At 45.6% G+C, this 20533-nt stretch overlaps 1 protein-coding gene across 4 annotated transcripts in view; it reads right to left on the minus strand.

Moving 5' to 3' along the window:
• The window catches only part of LOC140734189 (A-kinase anchor protein 17A-like), a 65386-nt gene that overhangs the window by 43142 nt on the left and 1711 nt on the right, over positions 1-20533 (minus strand). For 3 of the 4 annotated variants that reach the window (XM_073057842.1, XM_073057840.1, XM_073057839.1), the window contains exons 2-3: positions 8168-8939; positions 2458-2603 (exon numbers count right to left, since the gene is read on the minus strand). In XM_073057842.1, coding sequence (XP_072913943.1) covers positions 2458-2603; positions 8168-8939 — 918 coding nt within the window. The remainder of the gene's footprint in view (positions 1-2457; positions 2604-8167; positions 8940-20533) is intronic. The other variant, XM_073057841.1, reaches the window with a different exon arrangement.

Consider the following 20533-nt stretch of genomic DNA (forward strand, 5'->3'; position numbering starts at 1 on the left):
AAGGCTCCCTAGCTGTGTACATGTGCCTGAGATTTCCACACAGTACAGTACGTTAAAATAAATCTTCAAAAGTTTTTAAAACACTTCAGAATACTTTTAAACAATTAAAAATATTTAGCAGCCTAGTTGATTTAATTCGTCCCCGAGGCCTCTCCTCTCCTTACGTGGCTCCTCTACATTCAAGTAAGCAGAGAAGCTTTTGGGTCCTGGGTCTACACAAGTGACCGGTACGCTTCAGACAGCATGCTTTAAATGACTCCTCACTCCAACCACTCGTTTGGGAAAGCACTGTAGAATCCTGGAACAAGCCTGATGATCAAACAATGAACTGGTGACGAACAAGCACACCCTCAACGATATCAAACACTACAACAAGTGCCAAGCACCAGGCAGAACCACCCTCGCCCTGCAGTTTTCAGCAGCTGTATTGCCTCAGCACCCTCCTGAGAGACCCAACAGGAGCCAATCTTCAACCAAATGAGTTCACTCCAAGTGATATACCCCAACCAATCTGCTCCTGTCCTCCTAAAGGCAAGCGAGTGCATTGAACCTCCTCCAAGTATCCTAATTGGATGCCCCATAGCATAGAAAGACCAACTCAGGACTAGAGAGAGTGGTGGGTATGGCCCAGTCCATCACAGGCAAAGTCCTCCCAACTACTGAGCACGTATACATGGAGTGCTACCTCAAAAAGCAACATCAACGATCAGTACTCAGGCCATGCTCTCTCTTCACTACCACAAGTAGAACAGAAATCTTAGTTCCCACACCACCAGGTTCAGCAACAGTTATTCACAAACACGAGAAGATCAGCAGAGGCTGGAAATGCAAACCAACACGCACAAAACGCTGGAGGAACTCAGCAGGTCAGGAAGCATCTGTGGAAATGAGTAAACAGTCAACGTTTCGGGGCCAGGTCCTTCTTCGGACGTTCACTCTTTTTCACAGACCTGCTGAGTTCCTCCATCATTTTGTGCGTGTTGCTCAGGAACAGTTATTTCCCTACGACCATCAGACTCCCGATAAGGTGCGAGTAACTTCATTCACCACAACTCTGAACTGGTTCTCTGACCAACAGACTCACTTTCAAGGACGCTCTAAAAACTCAGCTTCTCAGTATTTTAATTTGCAGAGTTTGTCTCCTTTTGCACATTGGTGGTTTGTCAGTGTTCGTAGTTCTTCATAAATTCTATTGTATTTCCCTTGACTCCCCCCTAATAATGCCTTCAAGAAAATGAATATCAAGGTATGGTAACATACATAGTTTGATAATAGATACACTTTGAAATGTAATTAGAAAGCTACGCATCAGCCCACCAGAGAGAGACAACACTAGGGGTCAGTCTGACGTTGTACAGCTACCTCATATTTCCCTGAAGTTCAAATGAAGTTCAAAAGTTAAACTCTAAGCACTATACTGCAGCAAGCAAGATCACTCTGCACTAGAACCTATCACTGTTGAGTTAGATTCCTGAAGCTGAGGAAATAAATGTTTGTCTTAATCTTCTACTTTGAATCACGCACAAGCTAAGGTTCTCTGTCATTTACTTTACATGTTTTTTTAAAAAATTCTTTTTTAAGCTCTAACATACGAAATTAAGAGGGATTCATTGTGAATCTCTATTGGCTGCCTGAACTGCACCAGCAAATTGGGTGTATTTAAAGTGGAGGTTGTTTGAAGGAGGCAAAGGTAGCGAGGAGAAGGCAGGACACTGGGGTTGAAAGGAAAATTAAGCAGCCATGATTGAGTGGCAGAGCAGACTTGATGGGCTGAATGGCCTGTTCTGCTCCTTTGTCTAATTGTTTTACAGGCTTGGAGAAATCTCAGCAGCCCTTCGTTACTGGGTCTACAAATCATAAACAAGGGATTCTGCCGATGCTGGAAATCCAGAGCAACACACACAAAATGCTGGAGGAACTCAGCAGATCAGGCAGCATCTATGGAAATGAATAAACAATCGACGTTTCGGGCTGAGACCCTTAATCGAGACTGGAAAGGAAGGGGTGGGGGAGATGAGGCCAAAATAAGGAGGCGAGGGAGGGAAAGAAGTACAAGGGGGAAGGTGAGAGGTTAAAACAGGTAAGAGAGGTGGGTGGGTGGGATGAAGTGAGAAGCTGGGATGTGATAGGTGGAAAAGGTAAGGGGCTGAAGAAGAAGAAAGAATCTGATAGGACAGGGAGTGAACCATGGGAGAAAGGGAAGGAGGAGGGGTACCTATCACCCGCCATCTTGTACAGCATCCCTTCCCCTCACCTTTTTTATTCTGACTTCTGCCCCCTTCCTTTCCAGTCCTGATGAAGGGTCTCAGTTCATTCCTCTCAGGTGCTGCCTGACCTGCAGAGTTCCTCGAGCATTTTGAGTGGATCACTAGGTTTAACTGGTATCCCCGGCAGCACCGTGGGGGTACCTCCACCAGAATGGACGATGGCCGGAATCACCGCCAGGCTCAGTATTACCGTTCGGCCTCCTTCAACTGCTCCTCCTCTTTGTCCCTCCGCTTCTGCTCTTCTCGCTGCCTCTCCAGCTCCTGCAGCTTCAGCCGCTCCAGCTGCCGCTTTTCGATGGCCGAGTCACTCAGGTGCTTGGTCGTGTCAAAGGTCACCTGGAAGTCAAGGACAGACAGGAAGACGACATGCAAGAGCTGTGGCAGAGGCTCAGCGGAAACACCGCAGTACAGTCCGCTTTGTCTACGGCTTCACCGGAGAACACTCCGAAATCTCCGCTGTCTCCCCAAATGACTCTCCGCTCAGCTGCATTTCCTTTCCTTCATTAGTTAGCACGAAAATGCCCTTGCTAGTAAGATTAGCTCTCCTGCCTGTACCCCAGACTGGCAGCACGAGTAATGTTGTTACAGTGACCTGGGGTCAATTCCACTGTCTGTAGGGAGTTTGTCCCTTTTCCCCGTGACCGCGTAAGGTTCCTCCAGATCGCCCCCACATTCCAAAGATCAGCAGGATAGCCGATAACAGGTCTTACTGGGCGACACAGGCTTACTGTGCTGGAAGGGTCTGTTATATTGTTGTATCTCTAAAACAAATTTCAAAAAATATATCTGTTAACTAACATGGACTCAAACTTGATAGTGTCCCTTCATATCCAGAGCACAGAGAGAAACAGGTCCACATACACTACCGTGCAAACACATTTATCAATGTGGAGCGGAGTTTGTAAATCCAATGGGAGCAAAGGATGTTGGGAATAGTGAGGGTGGAGTGCCAGTGGAGGGGTGTGGGACAGGTGGCAGAGGAGTGCCAGGGTGGGGGATAGCACGGGGGCAGACACACCCAGCCCTGAGACACCAGGCAAGGTCGTTTGATTCAAAACAATTGGCTTATTGATCATTACAGGATGTCTGTTTGGTGCTTCCAGCTCCCTCCCACTTTTCCCAACCATGATTACCCTCTCCCTGCCCCCTTCCCTCTCCATCTACAATAGAGACCCATATCAGAATCAGGTCTATCATCACTCACACGTGTTATGAAATTTGTGGGGGGGTTTTTAGCAGCAGTACCATGTAATACATAAATAATTGTGCAAATTATGGTACTGTGCAAAAGTCTTAGGCACATATATACTACTAGAGCACCTAAGACTTCTGCACCGTACTGTGAGTAAAGGAAATCTGTAGCCTTCTGTAGGGAGTGTGAAGCTTTTGACTCTTTCCTTTAGCTAGATATTAATCAGCTTCCACCCTGCCAATGAGAGAATGTTAGGAAATAAAAACACAAGTTGCCGGAAGAACTCAGCAGGTCAAGCAGCATCTAACTTGAGGTGGATATCTCTCCAGGGCCCAACAAGGTATTCCCTCGGGCCCTGTGGGGGGCGTGCAGAAATTGCCGGGGCCCTAGCAGAGAAATTTAACTCGTCCTTAGCGACAATTGAGGTACCAAAGGATTGGAGGATAGCTAACATTGTTCCACTGTTTAAGAAAGGCTCTAAAAATAAACCGGGAAATTATAGGCCAGTGAGCATAACATCAGTGGTGGGACAGCTAACGGAAGGTATTCTAAGAGACCAGATATAGGAGTACTTGGATAGACATGGACTGATTAGGTACAGACAGCATGGCTTTGTGCGTGATAGGTCGTATCTAAGCAATCTGATAATGTTTTTCCGAGGATGTTATCAGGAAAGTTGTTGAAGGCAAGGCAATGGATGTTGCCTACATGGACTTTAGCAAAGCGACTGACAAAGTCCAGCATGGGACGTTGGGCAAGAAGGTTCAGTTGCTGGACATTCAAGATGAGGTAGTAAATTGGATTGGACATTGGCTTTGTGGGAGAAGCCAGGGAGTGGGAGTAGATGGCTGCCTCTCTGACTGGAGGCCGTGACTGGTGGAGTGCCACAGGGATCGGTATTGGGTCCGTTGTTGTCATCTGTATCAATGACCTGGATGACAATGTGGTTAACTGGATCATATTTGCAGATGAAACCAAGATTGAGGGTGTAGTGGACAGCGAGGAAGACTATCAGAGCTTGCAGCAGGATCTGGACAAGCAGGAAAAATGGGCTGAGAAACGGCAGATAGAATTGAATGCAGACGAGTGCGAGGCTTTTTGTAGGACCAACCAGGGTCGGTCTGGCAAGGCGTTCGGTAGGGCACTGAGGAGTGTGGTAGATCAAAGGGATCCGGGAATACACGTCCATCATTCATTGAAAGTAGTTTCAGGTAGACAGGGTCATAAAGAGAGCTTTTGGCACATTGGCCTTCATAAATGAAAATACTGAGTACACGAAAAGGGATATTATGTTGAAGCTGTATTAGACATTGGTAAGGCCTTGTACGGAGCATTGTGTGCAGTTTTGGTCACCTAGCTACAAAAAAAAGATGTAAATAAGGTTGAAAGAGTACAGAGAAAATTTGCGAGGTGTTGCTGGGTCCGGAGGACCTGAGTTACAAGGAAAGATTGAATACGTTAGGATTGTATTCTTTAGAATGTAGAAGATTGAGGGGAGATTTGACAGAGGTATACAAAATTCTGAGGGGAATAAATAGGGTAAATCAAGTAGGCTTATTCCACTGAGATTGGGTGGGACTACAACTGCCACCACAAATGGCGCATGCGAGCTCGATTTCAACGTTTAAGAGAAGTTTGGATAGGTACACGGATGGGAGGGGTACGGAGGGCTATGGTCCAGGGCAGGTCGATAGGAGTAGGCAGGTTAAATGGTTCAGCATGGACTAGATGGGCAGAAGGGCCTGTTTCTGTGCTGCACTTTTCTATGTCTATCAGTGGAGGGAAGGACAGAGGGGGAGGGCCAGTGTGCTGTGGGAGGAGGGGAGGAGGGGAGGCCTAGCTCGTCATGGATGGGAGGGAAGTGGGGAGGGCTGGTGGCGCACTGCACTGTCCAACCTGCTGAGTTCCTTCATCATTTTGTCTTTTTTTAAAAATCGGTTCCCACATCTATAGTCTCATGTTTGGGAGGGCTGTTACGTACTGATGCTGGCTATTTACTCAAGAGCAAGTTAGTGAAACAGGAGGACACACACTGACTATCTGCAACAGTTTACAATCTACTTGCCTTCCTGCAGAGCCTTTCACGTCCCTTCCTGCATACCGCCTGTTACAGACCCTGCTCTACACATGACCGCAAGAAACTGCAGAGCTGGAGACACGGTTCGGCACATCACGTCCTGTCCACGGACTCTGTCTATACTTCTCACTGCCTCAGTAAAGCAGCCAGCATTGTCCAGGAGCCCACCCACCCCAGACATTTTCTCTTCTCCCCTCTCCCATCGAGCAGAAGATGCAACAGCCTGAGAGCACGTCCCACCAGGCTCAAGGACAGCTTCTACCCCATTGTTTTAAGACAATTGAATAGTTCCCTAGTACGAGAAGATAGACTCATGACCACACAGTCTACGTCATTGTAACCTTGTACTTTACTGTAAACACAAGATTCTGCACGTTGGAAATCCAGAATACTTTACTTTTACATCACTGCCTAACAGCACTGCACTTCCTCCTGCTCTCTATTGTTTCATCTTGTATCACTCAATGTACCATTGTAATGACTGATCTGTACTGTTGATGTACACAAGTTTTGGTACTGTACCTCGGTACAGGTGCCAATAATACGCTGATTTACCCCAAAGTACTCTGCAGTCAGTGAGACACAGTGAACCTCCAATAATCTGACACCCCTGCTGGTGCTGGACTGGTAGATTCTCTGTCGTTAATACCACAACATGCTTTTCCCAGGGTCGTTACATGGCAGCACAATAGATTCTCCAGTAAACCGGGCAAGTTTAAAAAAGGGAGCTCAGGAAACAGAACGCAGGGAGTTTAAAAGGCCCCTGGAGAAAAAAAACATGAGCTTTATTTATCATGTGTACATGGAAACACACAGTGAAATGCTTCATTTGTGTCAAATCAAGTCAGAAAGTATTGTGCTGGGCAGCCTGCAAGAGTTGCCAAAGGCTTTGGTGCCAACCTAGCTTGTGCACAAATCACTAGCCCTCAACAAACACCTTTGGAACGTGGGAGGGAACGGTACACCTGGAGGAAACCCGCATGTTCATGGCGACACCGTACAAACCCCTCACCGACAGCAAGAACTGAACCCCAATCTTACAGCGGAAGGAAAGAATCGAGGGTTTTTTTTTCTCTGCATGGGAGACAGAGGTGAGGGTTTAAAGAGAGTGAAACAGGACTTTGGTGAACCTAAATGAGATGCAGGAAACGAGGCCTCTGTGAGTTCAAAGCAATCTGCTCTGAGTGTGAGGGGAGTTTGGAATTTACTGAAGCATTTCAAAGTTTGGTCAGTGTGCAACATAGGGAAACGGCAGCCAATTTACACAGAGTGAGCGCCACAAGCATTAATATTAATAAGCAAATCAATGTGAATAGGTTGTGTGAGCTGGGGCTTTTCTCTTTGGAGCGAAGGAGGATGAGAGGTGACTTGATAGAGGTGTACAAGATGCTAAGAGGCAGACAGTGGTGTTAGAAAGTTTGTGAACCCTGTAGAATTTTCTCTATTTCTGCTAAATACCCTGTCCAACCCATACCTGCAATCTCATCTCATTGACTGGAACACCGGACTCCAAATAGCTTTACCCCAGAGGTTCACACACTTCTTTCCAACAAATACATGTAATATTGGATCATTTTTCTCAATAAATAAATGCAGAAGTACAATGGCTTTTGTGTTATTTATTGAATTAGGTTCTCTAACTAGTTTTAGGATCTACATGAAGATCTGATCACATTTAAGGTCATATTTACGCAGAAATGGAGAAAACCCTACAAGGTTCACAAATTTCCTAACACCACCGTAGATAAGAGTGGATAACCACAGACCTTCTCCAGGGCGGAAACGGCTCATCTCAGGGGTCGTATTCTTAAAGTGACTGGAGGAAGGTATGGGGGGGGGGGGGGGGTATCAGAGGTAGTGTTTTTTAAAATATAAACAGAGTGCATGGAATGCCCTGCCAGGGGTGGTGGTAGAGGCAGATACATTAGGGACATTTGAGAAACTCTTAGATAGGCACATGGATGATAGAAAACTGAAGGGCTACACAGGAGTGACTGATCTTAGAGTAGGGTAAAAGGCTAGCACAACATTGTGGGCCGAAGAGCCTGTTTGGTATTGTACTGTTGCGTGTTCTATGTTCAAATAATCTATTTGCAAACCGTCCGGTGAGAGGCCAGGAGACTGATATTCTTCTTCAAAGCAGTGTAATGGGGTGCTTCACGTCCTGACGAGACCGTCAGTACTGCACACAGAGTGCTGGAGGAACTTAGCAATTCAGGCAGCATCCGTGGAAAGGAATGAGACCAGTTGACGCTTTAGGGGCAAGACTCTGTATCTGGGCTGGAAAGAAAGGGGGAAGATGTCAGAATAAGGAGGAGTACAAGCTGGAAGGTGATAAGTGAAGCCAGGTGGGGGGGGGGGGGTATGTAGATGGGGGAGGAGGGGCTGGAGTGAGAACCTGGGAGGTGATAGGAAAAGGGGAACCAGAGGGAGCTGACAGGCAGGTGAGCAGAATAGGGGCAAGAGGGGACCCAGAGTAGGAAATATAAAAGCAGAGGATTCCTGAGATTTGTTTTGATCTAGAGTGAAGAGTTGAATTTGAGGATCTCTGGCTCGGAGACACAGCTGCTGCCCACAGCCGAGGGTGCAGGCAGCCATATCCCTACGCAGCAGACGCCAGCGTGTTCATACCTTTATGTTGCACGCCAGAGCTTTTCCGTCTTCACCTTTGTACACCAGCTTCATTCCCCGCAGCGAAGCCATCGCCCGCTCAAAGCCGGCACACTCCTGGTACTGGACGTAAGCCTCAAAGGTAGGGAGGCCACCAGTGCTAAAGGTGTTGAACTTCTTCCCCGTCATCTCCTCCCTATACGGATCCAACATGGGAATGTCTATGTTTCGAATCTCTCCGAATCTTCCAAACACCCTCTGCAGGATCTCCTCCACGGGCTTTTCCTTGTTCAGCTGCTTTGAAGACAGCCACTTGCAAGGCAGCCCTTCCATGTGAATGGTGTCCGGCCTCTCCCCGGGCAGAGCCTCGTTCATGGTCTCAGCCGTCCTGAAAAAGGACTCCCAGTCCGACGGGCTCGGGAAGTTGACTTGGCTCACGACTGCCATAACCCTCGCCATCTCATCGATTCCATTCACCCTGATGCTTTTGTTGTTAATCTTCTCCCAGACGGTCTGCACCAGCTTCTTGTTCTCAAGCTCCGCCTCAAAGCGGATGAATTCCATTGTGCTGCGTGAGACTCTGAGAGATGTGAGCTGCTCCGGGTACACCATCTTCTTCAGGGTTTCCATGAGCTCCCAGTTCGAAATGAGCTTTGGGGAGACCTTGGACTTGGGGAACATCACACTGATGGTCAGCCTCGCGATCGGCTTCAGGTAGAGACTCTGCGGAGCGAAGAGCTCCACGGCATCAGATGTGTCAAAGAGCCTTGTGACGGCCATGGCAGCCCGAACCCTGGGTGGGAAGAAAAGTGTTAGAAATAACATTTCAAATCCCAGAGACAAGTCTCTATCGTATTTCTTAGTTTCTCTTGCATTTATTTATTCTACAGTGAATGCCTGCAAGAATGTGAGTCTCAGGGTAGTATATGGTGACATATACAGGACTGAGTAAAAGTCCTGGGCACCCATAGCTTTAAGGTGCTTGGAAGCAGGTACAGAGGAGATGTTGGGGTAAGTAGCTGTTGTTGTTTTTTATGCAGAGAGTGGTGAAAGTATGGAATGAGCTGCCGGGGACGATGGTGCAGGCAGGTACAGTAGGGCCTTTCAAGATCTTATCGTCTTTCAATAGGGCCTTTCCTGTCCATGTTCCTGTACCTGGACAGGTACATGGAGCTCAGAAAAATAGAGGGCTATGGGTAACCTTAGGTAATTTCTAAGCTAAGGACATGTTCGGCACAGCTTTGCGGGCCGAAGGGCCTGTATCGTGCTGTAGGTTTTCTATATTTCTATCTATGTATATATAACCAGGGTGCTTTAGACTTTAGCACAGTACTGTATTTGTTAACGTGGAGCTGAGAATGAGTTTGTAAATTTGGTGAGAGCAGTGAATGTTGGGAATAGCAATGATGGAGCGCCACGGGAGGGGTGTAGGACAGGTGGCAGAGAAGGAGTGACAGAGGCAGGGTGGGGGGTGGGGGGAGATGGTGTGGCACGGCTGCAGACACACCCAGCCCTGGGACACCAGGCCAGGTCACTTGATTCCAAACAATTGGTTGACTGGTGCTTCCCGCTCCCTTCCCCTTTCCCCAACCGTGATTCCCCTCTCCCTGCCCCCTCCCACTCTCAGTCCACAATAGAGACCCAGATCAGAATCAGGTTTATCGTCACTCACTCGTGGCATGAAGTTTGTGTCTTTTTGCTGCAGCATTTCAGTGCGATACATAAAATTACTACGGTACTGTGCGAAAGTCTTAGGCACCCTAGCTACTGTATGCGTGCCTAAGACTTTTGCACAGTACTGTATGCACTTTGATAGTAAATTTAGTTTGAACTTTAAAAGTGGACATTTGCCCAGAACGGTGCTTTTCCCCATGTTCAAAGCAATGAAGGAATGAAAAGTCAGCACAGCGGTTAGAGGAACTCTACTACAGTGGCAGCGATACGGGTTCGATTCTCAACACAGTCTGTACATTCTCCCCATGGGCTTCCTCCACAGACTCCAGTTTCCTCCCACGTACAAAGACATACGAGTTCGGGTCAGTAAGCTGTGGGTATGCTACGTTGGTGCTGGAAGCGTGGTGACTCTCCCATCTGGTGAGATGTCGGGTTTCAGTAAAGAGAGGGCATAGGATATAACAAGATAGAGGATTAGGAAGCTCTTATGAAACGCCCGGGTTAATATTTCTACTGCTATGCTGTGAGGTATTGTATTTTTAGCAGTTTTCTGTAAAGTAAGGTGTCCCCGGCTAAGAGTGTTTTGGCCTCGGCTGAAGATGAGGAGCCACATCGTCCAACTTGGGAACGTTGTGTCAGCCAATCGGGAGTGGGATGGCACGGAGCATCCTCGAGAGCTGGGCGGGAAGAGTTTTCTGAAGGGCAGTAGTCTGGTTTGGCGGGAGGAGCGGAGTGAAGAGCACCGGGGAAGATGCCTGGAGGATCGCAGGAAGGGAAGTTCTACCTGTGGTTGGTGGGGGAAATTAAATTACCCGGTAAGTAAAGCTACTCCCAGCTGCTACAGAAATTAGCTCCTGTTATCTTCCTTTTTCTTTCTCTTAACTGTTTGATACAGTTGAAAATTAGTAAACAGACCTTATCATTTTATGCTGTTGTACGATCTGTCATTTCCGGGCTACCGATAACTGTATTTACACAGCATTCGCTCAAATCCAGGTTTCTTTCAATTGAAACGTCACAATATTTCTGTTTGGTTGAACTCCAAATCATACTGACCCTAGACGAATATTGTTTATGAAAGGTGGCCTTCTCACCGATGAGTCACGTGGCTGTTGGCAGAGACAGCTAACGAGCTAAGTTGGTGTATCAGCCCTGGTGACAGGGCTGCTTTTAAAAGCCAACAGAAGGCAACTAAAAAAAACCCATAAAGGACAGAAAAGATTAAAGGTAAGCTAGCCAAAAATATCAAATAGGATACCAAAAGTTTTCTCAGATATATAAGGAATAAAAGAGAGATCAGAGTGGATATTGGACCACTGGAAAATGACACTGGAGAGGAAGTACTGGGGAAAAAAGAAATGGCAAACTTAAGTATTTTGCGTCAGTCTTCACTGTGGAAGAGACTAGCAATATGTCAGAAATTTGAGAGTCAGGAAGCAGAAGTGAGTGTAGTTGCTATTGCTAAGGAGAAGGTACAATACCTGGGAAGCTGAAAAGCCTGAAGGTAGAGAAGTCACCTGGACTAGATGGACTACGTCCCAGAGTTCTGAAGCAGTTAGCTGAAGAGATAGTGGAGGCATTACTAACGATCTATCAAGAATCACTAGGTCCTGGAATGGTTCCACAGAACTGGAAAATTGCATGTCACTTCACTCTTTAAGAAGGGAGAGAGGCAGAAGAAAGGAAATTATAGGCCAGTTAGCCTAACCTCAGTGATTGGGAAGATGCTGGCGTCCATTATCAAGGATGAGGTTTTGGGGTACTTGGAGGCACGTGATAAAGTAAGCCAAAGTCAGCATGGTTTCCTGAAGGGGAAATCTTGCCTGATAAATCTGTTGGAATTCTTTGAGGATATAACAAACAGGATAGACGAAGGAGAGTGAGTGGATGTTGTTTGCTGGATTCTCAAAAGGCCTTTGACAAGGTACTGCACATGAGGCTGCTTAGCAAGGTTAAAAACCCATATTACAGGAAAGATAACAGCATGGTTAGATGATTGGCAGGAGGCAAATAGAGTAAAGGGGGCTTATTCTGGGTGACTAGTGGTGATCTGCAGGGGGTTGATATTGGGACTGCTTCGTTTTACCTTGTACGTCAACGATTTGGAGCATGGAATTATGTTCCACCTGGGCAGCCTCCAACCTGATGGCATGAATATCAATTACTCCTTCCGGTAATTTTCCCCTCTTCTTTCTATTTCTCACTCTGGCATCTTAACTCTTCTCCTCATCTGTCCTGGTTCCCTCCTCCTTCCCTTTCTCCCCTGGTCCACTCTTCTCTCCTATCAGATTCCTTCTTCCCCAGCCCTTAATCTTTCCCACCCACCTGGCTTCACCCATCACCTTCTAGCTATCCTCCTTCCCCTCCCTCGACCTTCTTATTCCGGCTTCTTCCCGCTTCCTTTCCAATCCTGAGGAAGGGTCTGGGCCCAAAACGTCATCTATTTATTCATTTCCATGGATGCTGCCTGACCTGCTTGAATTCCTCCAGCGTTTTGTGTGCGTTCCTCTGGATTTTCAGCATCCGCAGAATCTCTTGCGGTTGTGGACAAAAACACAGCTTGCATTTACCCTATCTATACCCCTCATAATTTTGTACATTTCTATAAGATCTCCTCTCATTTTCTTACGGTCCAGGGAATAAATTCCAAGCCAATCCAACTTTTCCCTATCACTCAGGTCCTCAATTCCCAGTGATATCCATTAAAATTTCTCTGCATTTTTTCTAATTTTTTGATATCTTTCCAGGAGATAGGTGACCAGAACTGCACACAGTACTCCAAATTAGGTCTCTCCAACATCAACATAACACCCCAACCTCTGTACTCAATACTTTGATTTCTGAAGGCCAATATCCTAAAAGCTCTCTTTACAACCCCATCTACCTGTGATGCCATTTTTCAATGAATTATGGATATGTACTCCCAGATCCCTCTGTTCTAGTGCACAGCTCAGCGCCCTACCACACACCCTGCAAATCCTACCCTGGTCTGTTGTGCCAAAGTGCAACACCTCAAACTTGGGCATGTTCATAGCTCCCTTAGCCCACAAGACCATAAGATACAAGTACAGAATTTGGCCATTTGGCCCTTGAAACCTGCTCCGTATTTCATCACAGCAGATTCATTTTCCCTCTCAGCCCCAGTCTCTCACCTTCTCCTCATATCCCTTCATTCCCTGACTAATCAAGAATCTATCGATCTTTGTCTTATATATACCCAAAGACTGGGCTTCCACAGCTGCCTGTGGCAACGAATTACAAAGATTCACAACTCTCTGGAAAAAGAAATTCCTCATCTCCATTCTAAAAGGATGTCCCTCTAATCTGAGGTTTTGTCCTCTGGTTTTAGACTCCTCCACCGTAGGAATCATCCTCTCCACATCCACTCTGTCTAGGCCTTTCAACATTCTTAAGGTTTCAATGAGATTCCCCCTCACTCTTCTAAATTCCAGTGAGTACGGACCCAGAGCCATCAAACGTTCCTCGTATGGTAACCTTTCCATTCCTGGAATCATCCTTGTGAACCTCCTCTGAACACTCCCCATTGCCAGCACATCTTTTCTTATGTTAGGAGCCCAAACTGTTCACAATACTCAAGGTGAGGCCTCACCAGTGCCTTAAAAAGCCTCAACATCACAGCCCTGCGCTTGTATTCAAGACCTCTTGAAATGAATGCTAACATTGCATTTGCCTTCCTCACCACCGACTCAACCTGCAAGTTAATCTTTAGGGTGTTCTGCACAAGAACTCCCAAGTCCCTTTGCATCTCAGATTCCTGGATTTTCTCCCCGTCTTAGAAAATAGTCTGCACATTTATTTCTTCTATCAAACAACATGACCATGCATTTTTCAACATTGTATTTCATTTGCCACTTTCTTGCTCATTCTCCTAATCAGTCCAAGTCCTTCTGCATCCTACCTGTTTCCTCAACACCACTTGCCCCTCCACCTACCTTTGTAATATCTGCAAACCTAGAAACAAAGCCATCTATTCCATCATTTTAATCATTGATATGCAGCATAAAAATAAGCGGTCCCAACACCGACTCCTGCAGAACACCACTAGTCACTGACAGCCAACAAGAATCCTTTTATTCCCACTTGCTGCCTCCTACCAATCGGCCACTGCTATAACCATGCCAGTAACTTTCCTGTAATACCATGGGCTCTTAACTTGGTAAGCAGCCTCATGTGTGGCACCTTGTCAAAGGCCTTCTGAAAGTCCAAATAAACAACATCCACTGCATCCCTCTCATCTATCCAACTTGTAATCTCCTCATAGAATTCCAACAGGTTCGTCAGGCAAGATTTTCCCTTAAGGAAACCATGATGACTTCGTCCTATCTTATCCTGTGTTACCAAGTACCGTACTCCATGGCCTCATCCTTAACAACTGACTCCAACGTTTTCCCAACCACTGAGGTCAGGCTAATTGGTCTACAATTTCCTTTTTGCTGCCTTCCTCCTTTCTTAATGATTGGAGTAACATTTGCAATGTTCCAGTCCTCTAGCACCATGCCAGTTCCAGTGATTTTTGAAAAATCATTTCTAATGCCTCCACAATCTCTAATGCTACCTCTTTCAGAATCCTAAGGTGCAGTTCATCTGGCCCAGGTGACCTACGTACCCTTCGGTCTTTGAGCATCTTTTCCCCTGTAATAGTAACTGCACCCGCTTCTCTTCCCTCACACCCTTCAACATCTGGCACACTGCTGGTGTCTTCCACAGTGAAGACTGATGCAAAATACCCATTTAGTTCATCTGCCATCTCCTTGTCCCCATTATTTCTCTTGCCTCATTTTCTAGCAGTCCTATATCCACTCACAATTCTTTTTTAACATACTTGAAAAAGTTTTTACTATCTACTTTGATATTGTTTGCTAGCTTGCTTTCATATTTCATCTTTTCCCTCCTAATGATTCTTTTAGTTGCTCTCAGTAGGTTTTTAAAAGGTTCTCAATCCTCTATCTTTCCACTAATTTTTGTTTTGTTGTATGCTCTCTCTTTTGCTTTCACATTAGGTGGACTTCCCTTGTCAGCCATAGTTGTACCTTTTTACCATTGAGTACTTCTGTGTTTTTTTGGGAATGCATCTATCCTGCACCTTCCTCATTTTTCCCAGAAACTCACACCGTTGCCTCTGTGCTGTCATCCCTGCCAACGTCTCCTCCCAGTTTACTTTGGCAAACTCCTCTCTCATACCACTAATTTCCTTTAGTCCACTGAAATACTGCTATGTCAGACTTTACTTTCTCCCCCATCAAATTTCAGGTTGAACTCAATCATACTGTGATCAATATGGGTTCTTTTACCTTAAGCTCCCTAACAGTCTCACACTTATTACACAACACCCAATCCAGTATAGCTGATCCCCTAGTAGGCTCAAAGACAAACTGCTCTAAAAAGCCATCTCGTAGGCATTCAACAAACCCACTCTCTTTGGATCTATTACCAACCTGATCTTCCCAATCAAACTGCATGTTGAAATCTCCTATGACTATTATAACACTGCACTTTTGACACACCTTTTCTATTTCCCATTGTAATCTGTGGTCCACATCCCAGCTACAGTTGGCAGCTACTGTTGGGAACCGCCATCAGTGTCAATAGACAATAGGTGCAGGACGCCATTCGGACCAGCACCGCCATTCACTGTGATCATGGCTGATCATCCACAATCAGTACCCGTTCCTGCCTTCTCCCCATATCCCTTGACCCCGCTATCTTCAAGAGCTCTATCTAACTCTCTCTTGAATGCATCCAGAGAAATGGCCTCCACTGCCTTCTGAGGCAGAGCATTCCATAGATCCACAACTCTCTGGCTGAAAAAGTTTTTCCTGAATTCCGTTCTAAATGGCCTACCCCTTATTCCTAAACTGTGGCCTCTGGTTCTGGACTCCCCCAAAATCGGGAACATGTTTCCTGCCTCTAGCATATCCAATCCCTTAATAATCTTATATGTTTCAATCAGATCCCCTCTCATCCTTCTAAATTCCAGTGTATACAAGCCCAGTCGCTCCAATCTTTCAACATATGACAGTCCCGCCATCCCGGGAATCAACCTTGTGAACCTACGCTGCACTCCCTCAATAGCAAGAATGTCCTTCCTCAAATTTGGAGACCAAAACTGAACACAATACTCCAGGTGTGGTCTCACCAGGGCCCTGTACAACTGCAGAAGGACCTCTTTGCTCCTATACTCAACTCAAGGGTAAAAGGGTCCTTTTACCCTTGCAGTTTCTTAACTCAACCAACAAGAATTCAAGATCTTCCAATCCTATGTCACGTCTTTCTAATGATTCGATGACAATCTTTACCAGAGCTATGCCAACCCCTCTGCCTACCTTCATTTTCCTCCGATAGCACACGTAACCTTGGATATTCAGCTCTCAACTATAACCATCTTTCAGCCATGATTCCACAGTGATGGCCACAACATCATACCTGTCAATCTGTAATAGTGCAACAAGATTATCCACCTTATTTCTTATACTCTGTGCATTGAGATATAACATTTTGAGTACTGTAATTGCTACCCTGTTTGATTCTACATCCCTAATGCACTGATACTCACCCTGCTGGCTGCAATTTTGTCCTTTCATCTGCCTGCCCTTCCTGACAGTCTGACTGCATGCTATCTTTGCTTCTTTACCATCCGTCCTATCCCGAGTCCCTTCACTCCGGTTTCCACCCCCCTGCCAAATTAGCTTAAACCCTCCCCAACATCTGTAACACACCTGCCCACGAGAATATTGGTTCCCCTTGGGTTCAGGTGCAACTCGTCACTTTTGAACAGGTCATACCTCCCCCAGAGGAGATCCCAATGATCCAAGAACCTGAAGCCCTGCCCCCTGTGCCAGCTTCTCAGCCATGAATTTATCCGCGAAATCTTCCTGTTTCTACCCTCACTGGCAGGTGGTACAGTAGCAATCCAGAAATTACTACTCTGGAGGTCCTGCTTTTTCAGATTTCTGCCTAGCTCTTAATTCTCTCTTCAGCACCTCTTTGCTCTTCCTTCCTATGTCATTGGTACCAACATGTACCAAGGCATCTGGCTGCTTTCCCTCCCTCTCCAAAATGTTGTGGATGCGATCTGAGATGTCCCTGACCCTGGCACCTGGGAGGCAACATGCCAAGTGGGTGTACCATTCACATGCACAGAATATCCCCCGTCTGTTCCTCTGACCACTCAGACCCCTATCACTACCTTCTTTCCCTTCTGCACCATGGACCCATGCTCAGTGCCCATAACCTGGTCTCCACGTAGGAGGTCATCCCCCACAACAGTATACTTATTATTGAGCAGAAGGCCACAGGGTGCTCTGTGCTAACTGCCTATTCACATTTCCGTTTCTCCTGAAATTCTAGATTCTCCCTCCTTTGAACTTTCTCCTTGATGGTTCATTGATACAGTAATCAAAACCTAATCATAGAGTCACATTGAATAATAGAGCACAGAAACAGGCCATTTGGCCCAACTGGTCCATGCTGACCACAGTATCCTCCCTGCTAGTCCCAACTGTCCACGTTGGGCCCATAAACCTGCCAAGCACTGCCCCTTCATGTTTCTATCCAAATGCCTCTAAAATGTTGCAATTGTATCTGCCTTGACCACTTCCTCTGACAACTCATTCCAGGTAAAGTTACCTCTCATCTCTCGTTCAAATCCCTCAAAGCAATAAAGACCCAGTGTGGCCAACCTCTCCCTAACTCAGGTCCTCTAGTATTTTGCACCTTCTGCAGCTTAACAATGTTTTCCCTATAACAGGGTGGCCAAACTGTACACAATCACGTTGTCTTGCCTTCTTCACACTGTTCCTTTCCGTGAATCTCAAATGCTTACCTTGAATAAAATTCTACCACGTGTTGAACATTTTACATTTAATTTCAAGTGCGGTACTGTGCAAATTCAGGTGGAGTTTTAGGCACGCATATGGTGCCCAAGACCCATGCACCATGCTTTAGTAATTTAACGTTTTGCACCATACTGCTACCACAAAAAAAAACAAATTTCATGAAATGTGAGTGATGATAAACCCAGTTCTGATATGGCTCTCTATTATGGACCGAGAGTGGAATAGGAGGGGGAATCATGGGTTCAGAAAAAGAGAAGGGAGCCGTAAACACCAGAGAGACATTCTGTAATGATCAATAAACCAACTGATTGGAATCAGGTGACCTTGCCTGGTGTCTCAGGGCTGGGTGTGTCTGCAACCACACCACTCCCAACCCAACACTCCTGTCCCACAGCGCTCCAACCTCGCCATTCCCGACACTGCTCCCGCCGGATTTACAAACTTGCTCTTCACTCCACATTGACAAATACAGTCCTGAGCAAAAGTCCCAGGCAGCTAAGCTAAATGTATATGCCCAAGACTTTTACACAGTACTGTACATCTCGATGCAAAAAACATCTCCTTTTCTGAGTCCAGGTTCTCTGTCTGAGGAAAACTTCAGCTAATTTTCTGAAGTCCAAGGCCTATCAGCAGATAGTCAATTCAGTGAATTCAACAGATGCGTTATAGTCAAGTTTATTTGTAATTTGTACTTCAAAACAAACAGTAAAATATATCTGGAGGGTGTGCTGGGCAGCCTACAAGTGGCATCATTCATTCCACTGCCAACATAGCATGCCTAAAATGTTCGGTAGGACAACACAGAACCCAAGCAACAAAAACAACAACAAAACAAGCCCCTTTCTCCCTCCCACCCAAATACTACGTGGTCCTTTAACCCAAGAACAGGCTAAGCCTGCAGCAGACTCCGAGCTTCTTCCTCCCCAGGGGACTCGCAGAGATTTGCAGACTCGGCTCCAACCAACAGGCCTCGGCTTCCAGACTTCCAGTTTGACCCTCGACATCGGTGTGTCCTGTAATCAATCACCAAACGCTAGGCCTCCACCATATTGTGAACCCAGGAGGCCATTGGGACTTGCTCCTCCTGCCCACACATATCACCGACTCTGGCACCCACCAACATCTCACTGACCTGGGAGGGACGGCCTTGCCTGTCTAACATCTGGCCACAGATGCCTCACGTCCACATAGCTCGTCTCTGAATGTGGAACAGAGGCTTAGTCTGACCTCTAAATCCCCCACATCCCTATCCCTAGGTTATCCCAAAATCTGTACATTGTAACTAACCTTTCACTCCAGAATAGAAATGGCTAATACCAGGGGCATAATGTTAAGGTTAATGGAGGCAAGTACAAGAGGTAGTTTCTTTCTACCACGCAGAATGAGGTTGGTGCAGGGAATGACCTGCCAGGGCTGGTGGTAGAGGCAAATACATTAGGGGCATTTAAGAGCCTTGTAGATGGGCACATGGATTGAAGAAAAATGAATAGCAACGTGGGAAGGTTCAAGTCAAGTCACTTTTATTGTCATTTTGACCATGACTGCTGGTACAGTATATAGTAAAAATGAGAAAACATTTTTCAGGACCATGGTGTTACATGACACAGTACAAAAACTAGACTGAACTACTTAAAAAAAAACAACACAGAGAAAGCTACACTAGACTACAGACCTAATATTGATCTTAAAGTAGGTTAAAGGTTAGCACAACATTGTGGGCCGAAGGGCTGTCCTGTGTTGTAATGCTCTATGCTCTTCTGAACAATGCAAAAACAAAATGCACAGCGTAACAATATTTTAAAGGGATATTCTGGGTTAAGATTCAGATCAAAATGGGATCAACTCAGAAGTCTGGAACTCCCAGTAATGACAAAACAATAAATTACAAAGATTTTATCTTCTGCAAGGAAGCAAGTTATCAAAAATCACAGAATGTACTGGAGGAAGCGTTAAGAGAATGTTAGTCTCATTTGTTGCACTTTTGAAAATGCTAGGCATTTCAAAACTCCGTACAACATACAGGGAATTAAACATGTGGGAATAACGAGGGCTAAAGCAGATCTCCTATTTCATAAGCATTGCAACTCGACTGGCCTTGATTCCCTAGGCTGGAAAGTAAATGTACCGATATCTTCAATGGATCAGCTGGACTACACGGTACGCCACCGGCCTTTATAAAAATCATTTGCTTTCGTTCTTATTTCGGTAAGTTCAGCAGTGAATCAATAGCCAATTTAAGATTTGATTAAGATTCAAGATTACTTAATGTCATTTTCAGTACACCAGTGTAAAAGAGAATAAAATAATTATTACTCTGGATCTGATGCAACACAAACAAATACAATATATATTAATACATACGGTTTTATACATAGGTTTATTGTAAGTCCATAAAGTGACGACAAGTACAGTTGTGTATTAGGGGTCTCTGACAGGAAATTATAAAGTAGTGGTGGTTGGGGGTGTGGAGGGGTGGGTTAGTGGGTGGAGGTGATGATCAGCCTTACTGCTTGGGGAAAGTTAACCAAATAGCATTTAGCAATTCGTACCCTGTTACAAAAGATTCATTATGATGCCTTTCAATAAGTAAATATTTTGCGCATATTTCAACTTCAAAGATCTATTTCCCCAGGCAACTCCAATGGTTTTTGACAAAACTACTTCATCTGTTATTCCTGGAAACAGGAGCCTGAAAACCCACACTCAGATCAAGAAACAAGTTTTATCCCCCATGCTACACCCTAACCTCTGCCATCAAATTCGCAAATGGCTCCTGAACACCATCTGTGTTCCTTTTTTTGTTGCACTGTTATCGTAATTTATAGTAATTTTATGATTTTTTACAATAATGCTTCTG

The sequence above is a fragment of the Hemitrygon akajei genome, chromosome 10 (genome assembly GCF_048418815.1).
Source record: "Hemitrygon akajei chromosome 10, sHemAka1.3, whole genome shotgun sequence".
In the NCBI taxonomy this organism is placed as follows: Eukaryota; Metazoa; Chordata; class Chondrichthyes; order Myliobatiformes; family Dasyatidae; genus Hemitrygon; species Hemitrygon akajei.